This window comes from Primulina huaijiensis, chromosome 15 (genome assembly GCF_012295235.1).
Source record: "Primulina huaijiensis isolate GDHJ02 chromosome 15, ASM1229523v2, whole genome shotgun sequence".
Classification (NCBI taxonomy): Eukaryota; Viridiplantae; Streptophyta; class Magnoliopsida; order Lamiales; family Gesneriaceae; genus Primulina; species Primulina huaijiensis.
The window spans coordinates 2732634-2747242 of NC_133320.1; the positions used below are offsets into that span (position 1 = coordinate 2732634).

At 37.1% G+C, this 14609-nt stretch overlaps 3 protein-coding genes across 3 annotated transcripts; all 3 read left to right on the plus strand.

Annotated features, from left to right (window-relative positions):
* Positions 1-759: 759 nt before the first annotated feature.
* On the plus strand, positions 760-2696 carry LOC140959744 (oxygen-evolving enhancer protein 1, chloroplastic). Its single transcript, XM_073417740.1, has 2 exons — positions 760-1059; positions 1767-2696. The coding sequence occupies exons 1-2, from the start codon at positions 826-828 to the stop codon at positions 2523-2525; spliced, it is 993 nt and encodes a 330-aa protein (XP_073273841.1). The 5' UTR covers positions 760-825; the 3' UTR covers positions 2526-2696.
* A 5310-nt stretch (positions 2697-8006) lies between these two features.
* On the plus strand, positions 8007-10289 carry LOC140958664 (CASP-like protein ARALYDRAFT_485429). The gene is made up of 3 exons (XM_073416193.1): positions 8007-8481; positions 9688-9820; positions 9907-10289. Exons 1-3 carry the CDS (start codon positions 8351-8353, stop codon positions 10096-10098), a joined length of 456 nt encoding a protein of 151 aa, XP_073272294.1. The 5' UTR covers positions 8007-8350; the 3' UTR covers positions 10099-10289.
* A 655-nt stretch (positions 10290-10944) lies between these two features.
* Positions 10945-13367, plus strand: LOC140958572 (pentatricopeptide repeat-containing protein At2g29760, chloroplastic-like). The gene has a single exon (XM_073416067.1). It carries the CDS (start codon positions 11013-11015, stop codon positions 12999-13001), a length of 1989 nt encoding a protein of 662 aa, XP_073272168.1. The 5' UTR covers positions 10945-11012; the 3' UTR covers positions 13002-13367.
* The last annotated feature ends 1242 nt before the right edge of the window (positions 13368-14609 follow it).

Below are 14609 nucleotides of genomic sequence, written 5' to 3' on the forward strand. Positions count from 1 at the left end.
ATAATATTTATAAATCATATTTGATTTGAATATCGAAATTGGAATTGATTGTGAGTTTTGCTACCGTTAAATCGGGCTTTTTGGAAGGAAAAAAAAAAGCTTTCTCGTTCTCAAAATTGGGAATATTTTTCTTCTTCATGACTACCCTCATTAGACAGTCAAAATACATGAATCCCCTTCATATTTTATATTATCTTTAAAATGAAACGACTCTTAAGAAATGGGATTTACCTGTTTGGATTTGAGATGTGTGTGGTTTATTTTTCTTCATGAAACCCATTCTAATCAAACATACCTGCTACCTAGTACCTAGGGCGATTGTTTCTGTTTTTTTTAAAAAAAATATGTTTTTCCAAAATCAATCGTAACATCATTATTTTACATTTAAAAATTGAACTTTTATTCATATTAGTCAGAATTTTTAACCCTCACAAAAATTTGTGTGAGATGATCTCACGGATAGTATTTTGTGATACATATATCTTATTTGAGTTATCCATGAAAAATTATTATTTTTTATGTTAAGAGTATTACTTTTTATTGTGAATATCGGTAGGGTTGACCCGTCTCACAGATAAAGATTCGTAAGACCGTCTCACAAGAGACGTACTCTTTATCCAAAACAACAAGATTGCCACGTGGCACCCGATAGAACCAGTAAACAGAAACTCAATCCAACCAGTAGAAGAACACCTTATCTGGTATCTTATCCCTCTCGAATCAAAGCCACCAAAATAACTTGTCCTCCGTGTCATCCACTACACCACCTTTGTAATAACTAATAAGGAGAACCAGAGGCACAATTAGTCTCTTGAAATCAAGAAAATGGCCACCTCACTACAGGCTGCTGCCACTCTTATGCAACCAACCAAGGTTGGTGTCTCGGCCCGGAACAGCTCCCAGCTCCGGCCACTTCAGAGCGTCGGCAAAGCGTTCGGAGTTGAACCCGGCGGCGCAAGGCTGACATGCTCTCTTGATGTCAAGGAGTTGGCTCAGAAGTTCACCGATGCTGCCAAGATTGCTGGCTTTGCTCTTGCTACTTCGGCACTCGTCGTCTCGGTATGGATTGAATCTTTTTTAGCTTTTCGAATTCGATTATTGATGCCAAATGTGTATGCCAAGGGACGGTAACAGCTGTTGCAGAAGAACAATTTTGATAAAAAAAATATATATATATATTACGAGTTTATTGGAAATATATATTACCAGCCACCCAGATATGACAATAAAGTTCTTAACACTCAGAAAGTACAAATACAAAGTGACTAAGAATTAGACCACTGAAAATTATTGAACGATCCAGGCATGTGAAATTGAGGACCTCCAACGTTTGGTTGTCTGTTTTATGTTTCAGATCACTCCCTATTGTGCTTTTGTGCTAAACGGTAAGATACATGAAGAGTTACGTAATATTTTTGGATAAACATGAGTTTGATAAACGAAATTAATTGAAATAATCGAAGTGGATAAGAGAAAATGGGTGATAGGAATTTTTTAGCTCACCACACTTGAGTTAAAAACCAGTTTTAGTTTTTTTTCCTGTATGTTTGGATCTTGAGATATGAAGACTTGATCGAGGAGTTGATGAACAGGTTGAATTTAGTTGTATTAGCAGCGCTATTCCCAAATTGTACTTCCTATAGTTCAGTAGAATTTCAGCGAGTCTTTTGTTATTTTGAATGTATATATGTGCACATAAAATCATTTGTATCGGTTTGTGTTTTGTCATTGGAACCTTCAACGTTTTTTTTATTGGATTTACACAGGGAGCTAATGCTGAAGGTGTTCCAAAACGGCTGACATACGATGAAATTCAGAGCCAGACCTACACAGAAGTGAAAGGATCAGGAACTGCTAATCAGTGCCCAACCATTGTAGGTGGTGTCGATGGTTTTGCCTTCAAACCAGGCAAATACAAGGCCCAGAAATTCTGCCTAGAGCCAACATCATTCACTGTCAAGGCAGAAGGCATAAACAAGAATGCACCACCTGAGTTCCAAAAGACCAAGCTCATGACCCGTCTGACCTACACCCTTGACGAGATTGAGGGACCATTCGAAGTATCTCAAGATGGCTCCATCAAATTTGAGGAGAAGGATGGGATCGACTATGCGGCTGTCACCGTTCAGCTCCCTGGTGGTGAGCGTGTGCCTTTCCTCTTCACCATCAAGCAGCTTGTGGCTACTGGCAAACCAAATGGCTTTAGTGGGGAATTTTTGGTGCCATCATACAGAGGTTCATCTTTCCTTGACCCAAAGGGTAGGGGTGGATCTACTGGATATGACAACGCAGTTGCTTTACCTGCTGGAGGAAGGGGAGACGAGGAGGAGCTCGAGAAGGAGAACATAAAGAACGTCGCTTCCTCGACAGGGAAGATTACATTGAGCGTGACCCAATCAAAACCCGAGACTGGTGAGGTTATTGGAGTGTTCGAGAGCATCCAGCCATCGGATACCGATTTGGGGTCGAAGGCTCCCAAGGAGGTCAAAATTCAAGGCATCTGGTATGGTCAGCTGGAGTCTTAGGCTAACATGAGCACCATTCTACTGTTTCTTGGTTGAGTTGTCTTGTACCTTTAAAGGGCACTGAGCTCCAAGTAGTGAAGTTGCACTCAAAACTATTACAATTCTTGTATATTATTATTCTGGGCTTTAATGATCTCTCTTTGAAATGGAAATTTAAGAACCTGTAATACATATCACTGCACATTCAATCTAAAACCACTCGATTCCTTTTCAAGAATCTTCCAAAAGTATCTGAAGAAATTGAGAATGAGAAAATTCTTATTCATACTTATTTCCTACATATTACAAGTATATATAGAGATACCTCTAGTAATCTATTACACGTAAAAATTCTTAAGAATCTACCTATACCAAAAATAGTTCTAATTACCTCCACTAATTTAGCATATCATATATACACAAGGTATTATACACAAAATATTCTATACACAAAATATTCTACTATGCTCCAATACTCCCCCTCAAGCTGGATCCAGAGGATTGATGGATCCAAGCTTGCTCAACAGCCTGTGGAACTGAGTAGACGTCAACACTTTGGTGAACACATCAGCTAGTTGGTCATTAGAACGTACATATTGAGTGTCAATCAATTTGGATTGAACTTGTTGACGAATGTAGTGACAGTCCACTTCAATGTGTTTGGTTCTTTCATGGAACACGGGATTAGCAGCAATGTGCATAGCGGCCTGATTATCACAAAAAAGTTTCATAGGAATAGAGCTAGGACAGCCTAGATCAATAAGAAGACTGTTAAGCCATACAAGCTCACATGCTGCGGAAGCCATCGCACGATACTCAGCTTCAGCGCTAGATCGAGCTACCACAAGTTGTTTTTTACTTTTCCAAGACACCAGATTACCACCAACAAACATACAATAACCAGTAGTAGAGCGACGATCAAGTGCATTACCAGCCCAATCAGAATCGGTATATCCCATAATATTAGTGTGACCATTACGGGTCATGACTATTCCACGACCAATCGTGCCTTTCAGATACCGCAGGATTCGTTTTACCATGCCTAGATGTTGAATTGTTGGGGCATGCATATGTTGACTAACAAGACTAACTGCAAACGTAATATCCGGTCTCGTGATAGTCAAGTAGATGAGCTTTCCAACAAGTTTCTGATAATAGCTTGGTGAGTCTAGGGCCTTTTCTGTAGATGCAAGTCTCAATTTGCTATCGAGAGGAGTAGCAACGGGCTTGGTGTGTAACATTTCAGCATCTTGAAGTAAGTCTAAAATGTATTTACGCTGGTTAAGGAATAGCCCTTTGCTGGAAGCCGCCATTTCAATTCCAAGAAAGTACTTCAATGAACCAAGATCCTTGATTGGAAATTTGTGCTGAAGTTTTGTTTTTAACTGAGCAATAGACTCATTATTATTCCCGGTAATAATGAGATCATCCACGTATATTAATACCACAAGTGTGTCGACTGAACCAAGCTGAACATAAAGGGACGAATCAGCTGAGCTCCTTTTAAAACCAAGAGCTTCAAGAGCGGTGCTCAGCTTGGCGTGCCATGCACGGGGACTTTGTTTCAAACCATAAATTGATTTATGGAGTTTGCATACCAGGTTTGGATTTTCACTTTGAGGATGCCCGGGAGGAAGCTTCATAAACACTTCTTCCTCGAGATCACCATGCAAGAATGCATTTTTCACGTCCATTTGAAACACGGGCCACCCTTTATTGATAGCAACTGATAAAAGAACTCGTACCGTGGTCATCTTGGCAACGGGGGCAAAAGTTTCTTTGTAATCGACACCAAATTTCTGGGTGAAGCCTTGAGCAACAAGACGTGCTTTATGCCTATCAAGAGAACCATCGGAGTTGAACTTCATTTTAAAAACCCAACGACTACCGACTGCATGTTTTCCAGGTGGAAGAGGCACTACAGTCCAGGTTTTGTTCTCAGCAAGAGCAGTTAATTCTTCAAGCATAGCTTTCTGCCAAACAGCCTGGGATTTGGCTTCATGAAAATTCTTGGGCTCATGACTATTTGATATAGCTGTAAGGAAAGCTGTATGCGAAGATGATAGTCGTTGGTATGACATACAATTAGTGACAGGGTACCTGACTGTGTGAGCAACATAATCTGCCAGTTTTGTTGGAGGGTGACGCATCCGCGGAGGATTACGTCGGGAAGATATTGGGTCACCTTGTGTATGGGAAAGAACTTGCTCGGGTGATTCTATAATAACTTCCCTGGAAGGAACACTAGAGATATCCAAGCAATCATCACAGTGTTCTGAAGTATCTTGGATAGGATGGAGATCTTGAGTAGATTGATGACCATAATCAATGCTGGGCAAAGGAAATAGCTCAGGCAGCTTCTCCCCCTGAGTAGGGGCAACAAAGTATGGAATTTGTTCAGCAAAACGGACATCTCTAGTCACATATAGTTTCTTGGAGAGCACGTCATAACATTTGTATCCCTTTTGTGTTTGAGAATAACCAAGAAATATACACTTAACAGCTCGAGGATCAAGCTTGTCACGGTGAGTAGTTGAGACATGTACAAAACAAGTGCATCCAAAAACTTTGAGATGAGACAGATTTGGTGCTTTGTCCTGCAATACTTCAAGAGGACATTTAAAATCCAGCACTCGACTGGGTAAGCGATTCACAAGATAGGTTGCAGTAAGAATTCCATGAGACCAAAACTGTTTTGGGACATTCATTTGAAGCATTATGGCTCGAGTTTTCTCAAGCAAGTCACGATTTTTACGTTCGGCAATCCCATTTTGTTGAGGTGTATTGACACAACTAGTCTGATGCAATATTCCATTAGAAATTAAATAATTTGTCATGTTATGAGACATATATTCTGTGCCATTGTCAGATCGAAAAACTTTAATATGAGCTGAAAATTGAGTCGTAACCAACATGTGAAAATCCTTAAAGAACTCAAAAACTTCACCTTTTGATTTCAATAAGTACACCCAAGTAACCCTAGAAAAATCATCAATAAAGGTTACAAAATATTTAAATCCATCTAGAGAGGAGGAAAAAGGCCCCCAAACATCTGAATGAACAATCTCAAATGGCTTAGTAGTACGAGACAATGATGAGTTAAAAGGAAGCCTAGAGGACTTAGAAAAATGACAGATATCACAGTCAAGTATTTCTTTAGGTAGGACTCGATTTATCTTGCTAAGAACGTTATTTGAAGGATGTGCGAGACGGCGATGCCATAGATATTGCTCAGTAATGGGAGAGGAGACAGCTTGGAATCCCTTGGTAACCTGAGAGTTAGGAGAGAAGTCGTAGAGACCATGCAAATGAAATCCTTCACCAATCATCTTCTTGGTGATGAGGTCCTGAAAGATGACCTTGTAAGGAGTAAATATAACTTCACAATTGAGCGAAGATGTCAGTTTATGAACAGACAGCAACTGAAAGGGAAAAGATGGAACGAATAGAACATCAGACCCAACAGTATCTGAAACAAGTTTAATTTTGCCCTTACCCATTACAGGAGCACTTTTCCCATTTGCTACAGATACCAGAGAAGGTGTAGAAAAGGAACAAAAATCATAAACATGGGTTAACTTATTTGACATGTGATCTGTGGCACCAGAATCAATGACCCATACATCATGCAAACTATTAATTTCAAGTGCAGTCAGAAAAGCAATCTGAATACCTTGGTTGGTGTCAGACTTTGCATCAGTCAAAAAACCAGCAAATTGACTAAGAAGTGCGGCTGGCTGATCTTTTTCTTGATTAATAGCTCCTCCTTGGATAGCTCCCTGACCATTCCTATCTTGTAAATAATTTGCGAACTCATTAAGTAAAGCAACGGGATTAGAAGAAAATGATTCAATGGAGTGTGTAGCAACATGAGCCTTATGATCAGGAATTCGTTTTTGATATCCTCCGCCCTTCTGATCTTTGGAGAATTTGGGCTTCAACTCTGGGTGAAGTGTCCAGCAACGATTAATCGAGTGACCAGTAATATGGCAATGCTGGCATTTTAGGTCGGGGCGTTTGCCCTTGTAAGACTTTTCTTCAGAGGATGAGCGAGTAATATACGCACGAACATCCGGAGGAGAGGGATTAATAGAGTGTGGCATGACTTTCCGACGTACTTCCTCACGCTGAATGATCGCGCAAACATTCTTGAAGGAAGGTAAGTCGGTATTCATTAGAATATGACTCCTTAGATCCTCAAACTCAGGATTAAGACTCGCCAGTAGCTGAAAAATACGGTCCTCCTCTGTTCTCTTCCGCAAAATAGCTGCGTCAACTGTAGGAGGTCTATAAATCTCCAACTCGTTCCACAAACTCTTCAGACTCCCTAGCAAACTTACAAATGGCTTCCCATCTTGATGAAGATTTGCAATCTCCCTGTGAATTTGGAAAATCCTGGCAGAATTGTTTTGGTTGCCATACATGTCACGGACAGCATTCCAAAGATCCAAAGAAGAATCTGAATAGCTGAAGATTTCTGCAAGATCACGCTCCATCGAGTTAAGAATCCATGACATAACCTGTTGGTCCTTTGACAGCCAAGCCTCATACTCCGGCGAACTGGATTCAGGGGATTTGAGAGAGCCATTAATGAATCCCAACCTTGATCTACCACCAAGAGCAATAGTAATTGCTCTCGACCATGGAAGATAATTGAATTCATTCAACAATACTGAACTCAATTTTTGAGAGATATTGACATCACTATCAGCAATATCCTTCGACCCTCCAGTGGCAACAATAGCATCGGCCATAACAATAATTAAGAAAATATGAGCAGCGTGTAAGGATCACTGCTCTGATACCATGAAGAAATTGAGAATGAGAAAATTCTTATTCATACTTATTTCCTACATATTACAAGTATATATAGAGATACCTCTAGTAATCTATTACACGTAAAAATTCTTAAGAATCTACCTATACCAAAAATAGTTCTAATTACCTCCACTAATTTAGCATATCATATATACACAAGGTATTATACACAAAATATTCTATACACAAAATATTCAACTATGCTCCAATAGTATCTGATTTTCAAAAATGACCAACTAATTAATTAAGAGCACCTTATATTCTAAAAGCTTTGGATCCTCCCTTTCTTCCTAACTAATTCTTTTCACTTTTTCTAAGAAAACTTAGAAAAGTTTCTGTTTTGCTTAGTTATCCAAATATCAAATTTTATTCTTGCAATTATTTATTTATAGTTAACTTTGATTATTCCTTTTCCCCCATTAGATAACGTTAAAATTGGTATAAGTGATAAAAATAACTAACAAAGTAATTATAGTCAATTTTATACATATATATATTACACAGAATATTTGACTCCATAGATAACACACTCATGCATACACGACGATACCTTAAAACAAAATTTTAGCAATAATTAATATATAATCTAACAACTTTAGCGGTTGTGACGTTATATTATTGATAAAACAGATTGGGAAACTTTGATTAAAATTTTAAAATAAAGTAAAGATAGTAAATAACATGAAATTTATTTATATTACTCACTGAAAAGAATATAGAATAAGTCTTCTACCCAACTCTTCATTTCCTATTCCTCCGTCCACTCTTCGCCATTTGTATTGTCATTCCATCTTCAAATCCACGCAGGAAGAAGATTTTCTCTTTTTTTTTTGTTCCAAACTTTTTACCTTCAAATCCCAAAGAATTTGCTTTCATTTTTCTTTTCCTTTAATCCCTTATTCTCTTTTGATGGGAAACGTGACGTGGCCGGTGGAAGGAATTGAATGGCCATGATCGAGGAAACTGTGCGATCGATACGAGTTAAATATCTGAAAACTGAGGAAAAGGGATTATTATGATTGGTTCGGATGGAAGAATTGCCGGGTTCTCTGGGGACAAGCGCGAGCTTGGCCTTGAGATTGGGACAAGCCATTTTTGCTGTCGCTTCATTGCTTTTCATGTGTTTAGATGTTGAGTTCTACAGTTACACTGCTTTCTGGTAATTCTAAATCTTATGTTACATTCTTTTATATATAAATCTGAGTAATGAATCATTTATTTTTACTTCTTTTCTTGTAGATTATTGGATACTGATTCTTTGTAAATTGATTACAACAACCCTTCTTTTTGTTTTCTTTTTAGCATTCGATTGCTTGTTTCGAGTTTTTGAGTGTATAAACTTGGGTCGATCATCAACGGGGCAAAGGGATCACACGGATTCCGTCGTAACCAACTTTATGCTATCTTCCTTTCTTAATTATTGGTGGTTGTGAGTGGTTAACACATAACATCTATTGTTTGACATTTTTGAGTTGGCATTACTAAAATCCAGAATCAGATGCGTGTAAGAGAATAAATAAATATTACAACTTTTTTCAACTAGGAACGGAGATCAAGGAATTGCATTTTAATATGTTAAACGCAACTAGTGGTTTTGCTATGGAGTTTGTTTGGTAAGTTGTACATATGGAGGATAATTGCGTTTGGAGTTCGTGGTGGATTATATTATGATTCTTGGGACTTGGCAGAGAGAGTGCTGTGCTCCATAGTTACACCAGTGTCATGCAAAAGGATCGGTAAATATGTCGCATCCAAACTTTTAGTTTTGCTGATGATTGGGCTCATCTGTGACTCATCTCTGTGTTATTTGATTTCGTTTAAAGACGAGGAGGGATTACATGCATGCTTTTTCTTTTGATGATAAGTGAAGGTGACACCTATATATTGATAAATGGATGAAGGACAAATATGCATGATTAGTTTTTCATGGTGGATATCAAGCACTGTTCTGTGTCTTGTAATGGGAACTGGGAAGGTCGAGTATGGGAAAATGCAGTTATTTAGAGTGGTTTTCTCATACATTACCCTCATAATTAATAGGCTCTCGTGGATGGAACTGTTTTTCTACATTAGGAGACAAATAGGCTTTGACAAGAGAGAAATGATGGTTCGACATGGGAAATTTGTTTTAGTCATTAATCAACCTTTAAAGAGGTAATAAGTTAAAGACTAGGTACAGAAATAGACATAAAAGTTGGATCTTAACTATTAGGCAATCTATAGCTGATTTAATGTCATTTTTTACATGATTCTTTGCTGCTGCATTGTCCACTACACGTTTGTTAAGATAATGAATTGCTTCTGTATTGTTCTTGCACATGTGATTGCTTTTTCACATATTTGTGATAAAATTTTCTACTTGCAGCTTCTTGGTTACTATCATGGGCTTAACGATTCCATGGAGCTTGACTTTGGCTGTCGTAGATATATACTTTGCTTTCTTCAAACGCACACCTAATCAAGTTGGCATACTCATCATTGTTCTCATGGGAGATTGGGTAACTAAAAGCCTCATCAAACACATTTTTGCAACTAACAAAAACAACATCATAACATGCAAAAAACAATAAACAATTTTCTGTAGGTTCTATCGTTTCTATCGCTGGGTGCGTCTTGTTCAACAGCCAGTGTGACCAATCTTTTTCTTTCTGCTGGTGGCTTTTGCAGCCTAAAGTTATGCACACGATATCAACCGTCTGCTGCAATGGCATTCTTGTCATGGTTTCTGCTATTTGCCTCATCTCTCTTCAATCTTTGGCTTCTTCCTTCTCTATAGCTCAACTTTTACACCTCACGTTTTCCATTTTTACGGTATCCGGGTTAGGCATGCAGTGATTTTTTGTTGTTGATTATACATGTCAAATTTCAGTGTTGTTCATTGTAGGCAATTTTTATTTTTGGTTGATTGTTTTTATAGATGAAATTTATACTTCGGAAAGAAACAGATGTAGAAAGTGAAATTGGAGTTGAATTATTGTTTTATTATTTTATGAGGCACACTCAATTATCGTGTATTAGTAACTTGAGACCTTGGTGTACAATTTACATGGAAATGATTACAAAATTTCATTAATCTTCCCTTTTACCATCAATAATAATAATAATGCTATAAGTGTACTTTCCAGTCAGTGGTAATTATATGTGTTATCTTTTATACATGTATTCAAGACTAAGGGTTAGAAAAAATAACGAATTTTCGGAATTGTATAGAAAAATATCAAATTTATAGAAATTTTCGGTACAACATGATATCGATATCGAAATTTTCGGTACGATAACACTGTAATTTGAAATTCCCTTTTACCATGAACTGAACATAAATGTTGAATTAATGTATGTAAAAAATTCTGTGAAGTTTTTCAAGATATATAAATGGGAGGTTTTCAAGATATAGAAATTGGAGGTATAATTTGTATTACTAAAAATTTATTCTAGTTTAGGATTTCGTTACAATGATTACATGACTTACAATTTATAGATTTTGAACATGTGATTTTAAATTTGGGAAGATCATAGTTTTTGAACGTTGTCGTTTAATTAATTAATTAATTGTGTAATTCAAATATTTTATGGGAGGACTTATCATTCCTCCTTACTATCATTTATTTGATACAATACGAAGAAAATGACTGCTCTGAATTCTGTTCCAATCAAAGGAAGGATGAAAGCCGGTCCAAATGAGCAAAAATAATGCTCAAATTTCACAAGCGTTTGACCGTTGTCTCGCGCCATAATCTCCACCCTCCCCCTTTTCTATACACCACCGCCACTTCCTACGCTCCCTCTTCTTCTTCTCACCATTTGCTGCATTCTGTCGTTGAAAAATGCTCTTCCATGAGCCAACTGAAAGCTATTCACGGCCAAATAATCCTCCGAGGTCTGACACACGAAATCATCACGCTCAGCAAACTCATTTCCTTCTGCGCCGTGGATCCATTCGGTGATCTTCAATATGCGCACTACCTGTTCGGAAAAATTCCCCAACGGAATCGATACATGTACAACATCTTAATAAGGGCCTCTTTGAATGACCAACAGTCGGAAAAGGCTCTCTCTCTTTACGGACAAATGGTCAATTCTGGGATTTTTCCGAACGAGTTTACGTTTCCTTTTATACTGAAAGCATGTGCTGTTCAGAAGGCATACCTGGAAGGGGTTTTGGTTCATGCGCTTGCTTTGAAATTGGGGTTTTCTGAAGCTTATGTATTTGTGCAAAATGGCTTAATCAATTTGTACGTTTGTTGTGGGAAGATTGAGTGTGCCAGGAAAGTCTTTGACGGCATTGAGTTCAGAAATTTAGTGTCATGGAACTCCGTTATTGGTGGATATGCGAAAATGGGTAGTTGGAATGAAGCATTTTGTCTTTTCCATGAGATGAGGGATGCAGGCTTCGAGCCTAATGGGCATACCCTTGTTAGTTTCCTCTCACTTTGCTCGAGAATTTACGATGTGAATCTGGGGAGGTTTGTTCATTGGTATATTGAGATTAATAGGGTCGATATTGATGTTTATGTGCAAAACGCGCTTTTGGATATGTATGCCAAGTGTGGGCAGTTGCTGAAGGCTGGAGCGGTTTTTACGCGAATGGTTGATAAAAACGTGGTTTCTTGGACTTCCATGGTTAGTGCATATGCTAAACATGGATTTGTTGAATTAGCTGAGAATGTTTTTGACCAAATGCCTCTAAAAAACGTGGTTTCTTGGAATTCAATGATTTCATGTTATCTCCAAAATGGTCAATGCAAGAAATCATTAGAACTCTTTTGCCAAATGTGTAATACTGGTGTACTTCCTGATGAGACAACCATAGTTAGTGTCCTTTCGGCCTGCGGTCAACTAGGTGATTTGGTTACAGGAAAGAAACTGCATGCCTATTGCCATGATAATGAGGTAAAATCTACTGTCACTTTGTGTAATTCCCTTGTAGACATGTATGCCAAATGTGGTTCAACAGAGTTAGCTTTTGATGTCTTTCTGAACATGCCGGAGAAAAATATCGTCTCATGGAATATAATGATTAGTTCCCTTGCATTACATGGCTTTGGATATAAAGCGATCAAACTTTTTCAAGAGATGGAAACTTCTGGGATACAGCCTGATGCAATAACTTTCACTGGCTTGCTTTCTGCTTGTTGTCATTGTGGCTTAATCGATATTGGTAGATATTTCTTTAACAAAATGAGTCATGTATACAGAATACATCATGATATTGAACATTATGCGTGTATGATCGATATTCTTGGTCGTGGAGGATGCCTTGAAGAGGCCCTCTCGCTGGTTGGGAAAATGGAAATAAGGCCGGATATAGTTATTTGGGGTGCTCTGCTTGGTGCTTGCAGAATTCATAAAAATGTTCTATTTGCAAAACTAGTATTAAAGCAGATTTTGGAGCTGGAACCTTACACCGGGGGGTTGTACGTGCTCATGTCAAACATTTTTTGCGAAGCTCGACAATGGGATGACACAAAGAAGATGTGGAAACTAATGAAGGATTATGGTGTGCAAAAGCATGAAGCAGTAAGCTCGATTGAAATAAGCGGCCGGATTTCTGAATTCATGGTCGACGGCAAGAAACATGAAGCGTCTGATCTTGTATACAATGCGCTCAATCAACTGATGGATCACTTAAAATCCAAACACTACGAATTTAATGTTGCGTTATTTGCACATTATTGCTAAATGCTAAAATTTACAGTTGGGGGATGCCGAATGAAGGAATGGATCAAACAAGTCCCATTGCTTCAATGTTGATCCTAAAAGTTGGCAAATCTCTAGGGGTCAAAGTGTGTTGGTGAGGGGAACAAGCATGGTCAACAGTGGCCAGTCCCCACCTCAGTCTAAAAAATTTATAATTGAGTGGAGCAAAATTTTGATAAGCCAAAATGACCAGCTGAATACATTCAAACGGGAAGCTGGAAATCTGGTTCGGTTAATTTGAAATTTTGATTTTTATTTTTAAAAAATTGGTTATTCAATTCGATTTTTGTTATTTTTATTTATAAAACTTCGGTTCAACCGGATCAATCTATTTGTAAAAAAATGAAATTCAAAGCATTGCATATTTTTGTTTAGTGGTGAATTGTTTTAATGTTGTCTGTATTTAGATGTGATGATTGGATTGTGTAATTTTGTTTAATAGTAGCTGCATTTGAAGCGAAATAGTGTATTGTTTCGCATGCACTGTATACTGCTCGATAATATATTTAAATTAGTCGGTTCGGTTTTTCTGAAAAATCAGCCCATTAAGTTATCGATTTAATTAGGCCGCTTTTTAACTAGGTTCCTTCTATTTGGGTTTTGATGAAAAATTTTGTCCATTCGATCTGCTCGAGAAAAAAATTCGGTTTATTCGATTTTCGTGCTGATGATCCTTCAGTTCACCCCCTCTCATTTCCAATTCTGGGGGTACTCCTGAGCAACTTATCGGGAAAACCCACCGACAATTTTTGAAGTATAAAGAAATTCAAAATGGATAATTTTCCCGATGAATTTCTTTAATTTATATACTACTTTTTACGTCATGATTAGTATGTCGCCAAGTTCCTCACGGTGGCCATAGACATGGCGACATAACAAGCAACCCATGCAGAAATAAGACAACATTTTTTTATGTTATAATATAATTGTTACACCTATAATAGATAAACTAAGCTTAGTTGTGATGATTTAGTTGACAATTTCGTGCAACAACAAAAAACGAAGAGTACGAACATTTTTCGTTATTATATTTAGATTATATATGTTATTTCTTATAATTTAATCAATTTACGTAGTATATTGGTTTATTAACTTAGATATTGATGATAATTATGTATGTTTAAATATCAGTTTGTTTGTAATATATTTATTTATATTTGATAAAAATATTTATATAGGACATTCCCCTAAAAATTAGCCCTAGAACCTCCAATTTTTTTAAAATGAACTTGAATATGGGTGGTACACTGTATCGTATCATACAAAATAATACATCTCATATACAGTACCAAAATTACGATATNTAGTTCGATATCGATATCATATTATATACCGAAAATTTCGATAAATTTCATATTTTTCAATATAATTCCAAAAATTATTATTTTTTCCAATTTTTAATCTTGAATACATGTATAAAAGATAACACATATAATTATCGCTCTGACAGAAAAGTACACATATATCATCATTATTATTATTATTCATTTATTTATTTAAGATGAATATAATATATTATAGATCACAAAGAGATACATTTACAATCTAAATAGACACAAGATGGAGAAATCTTGTGGCTATGATTATTAT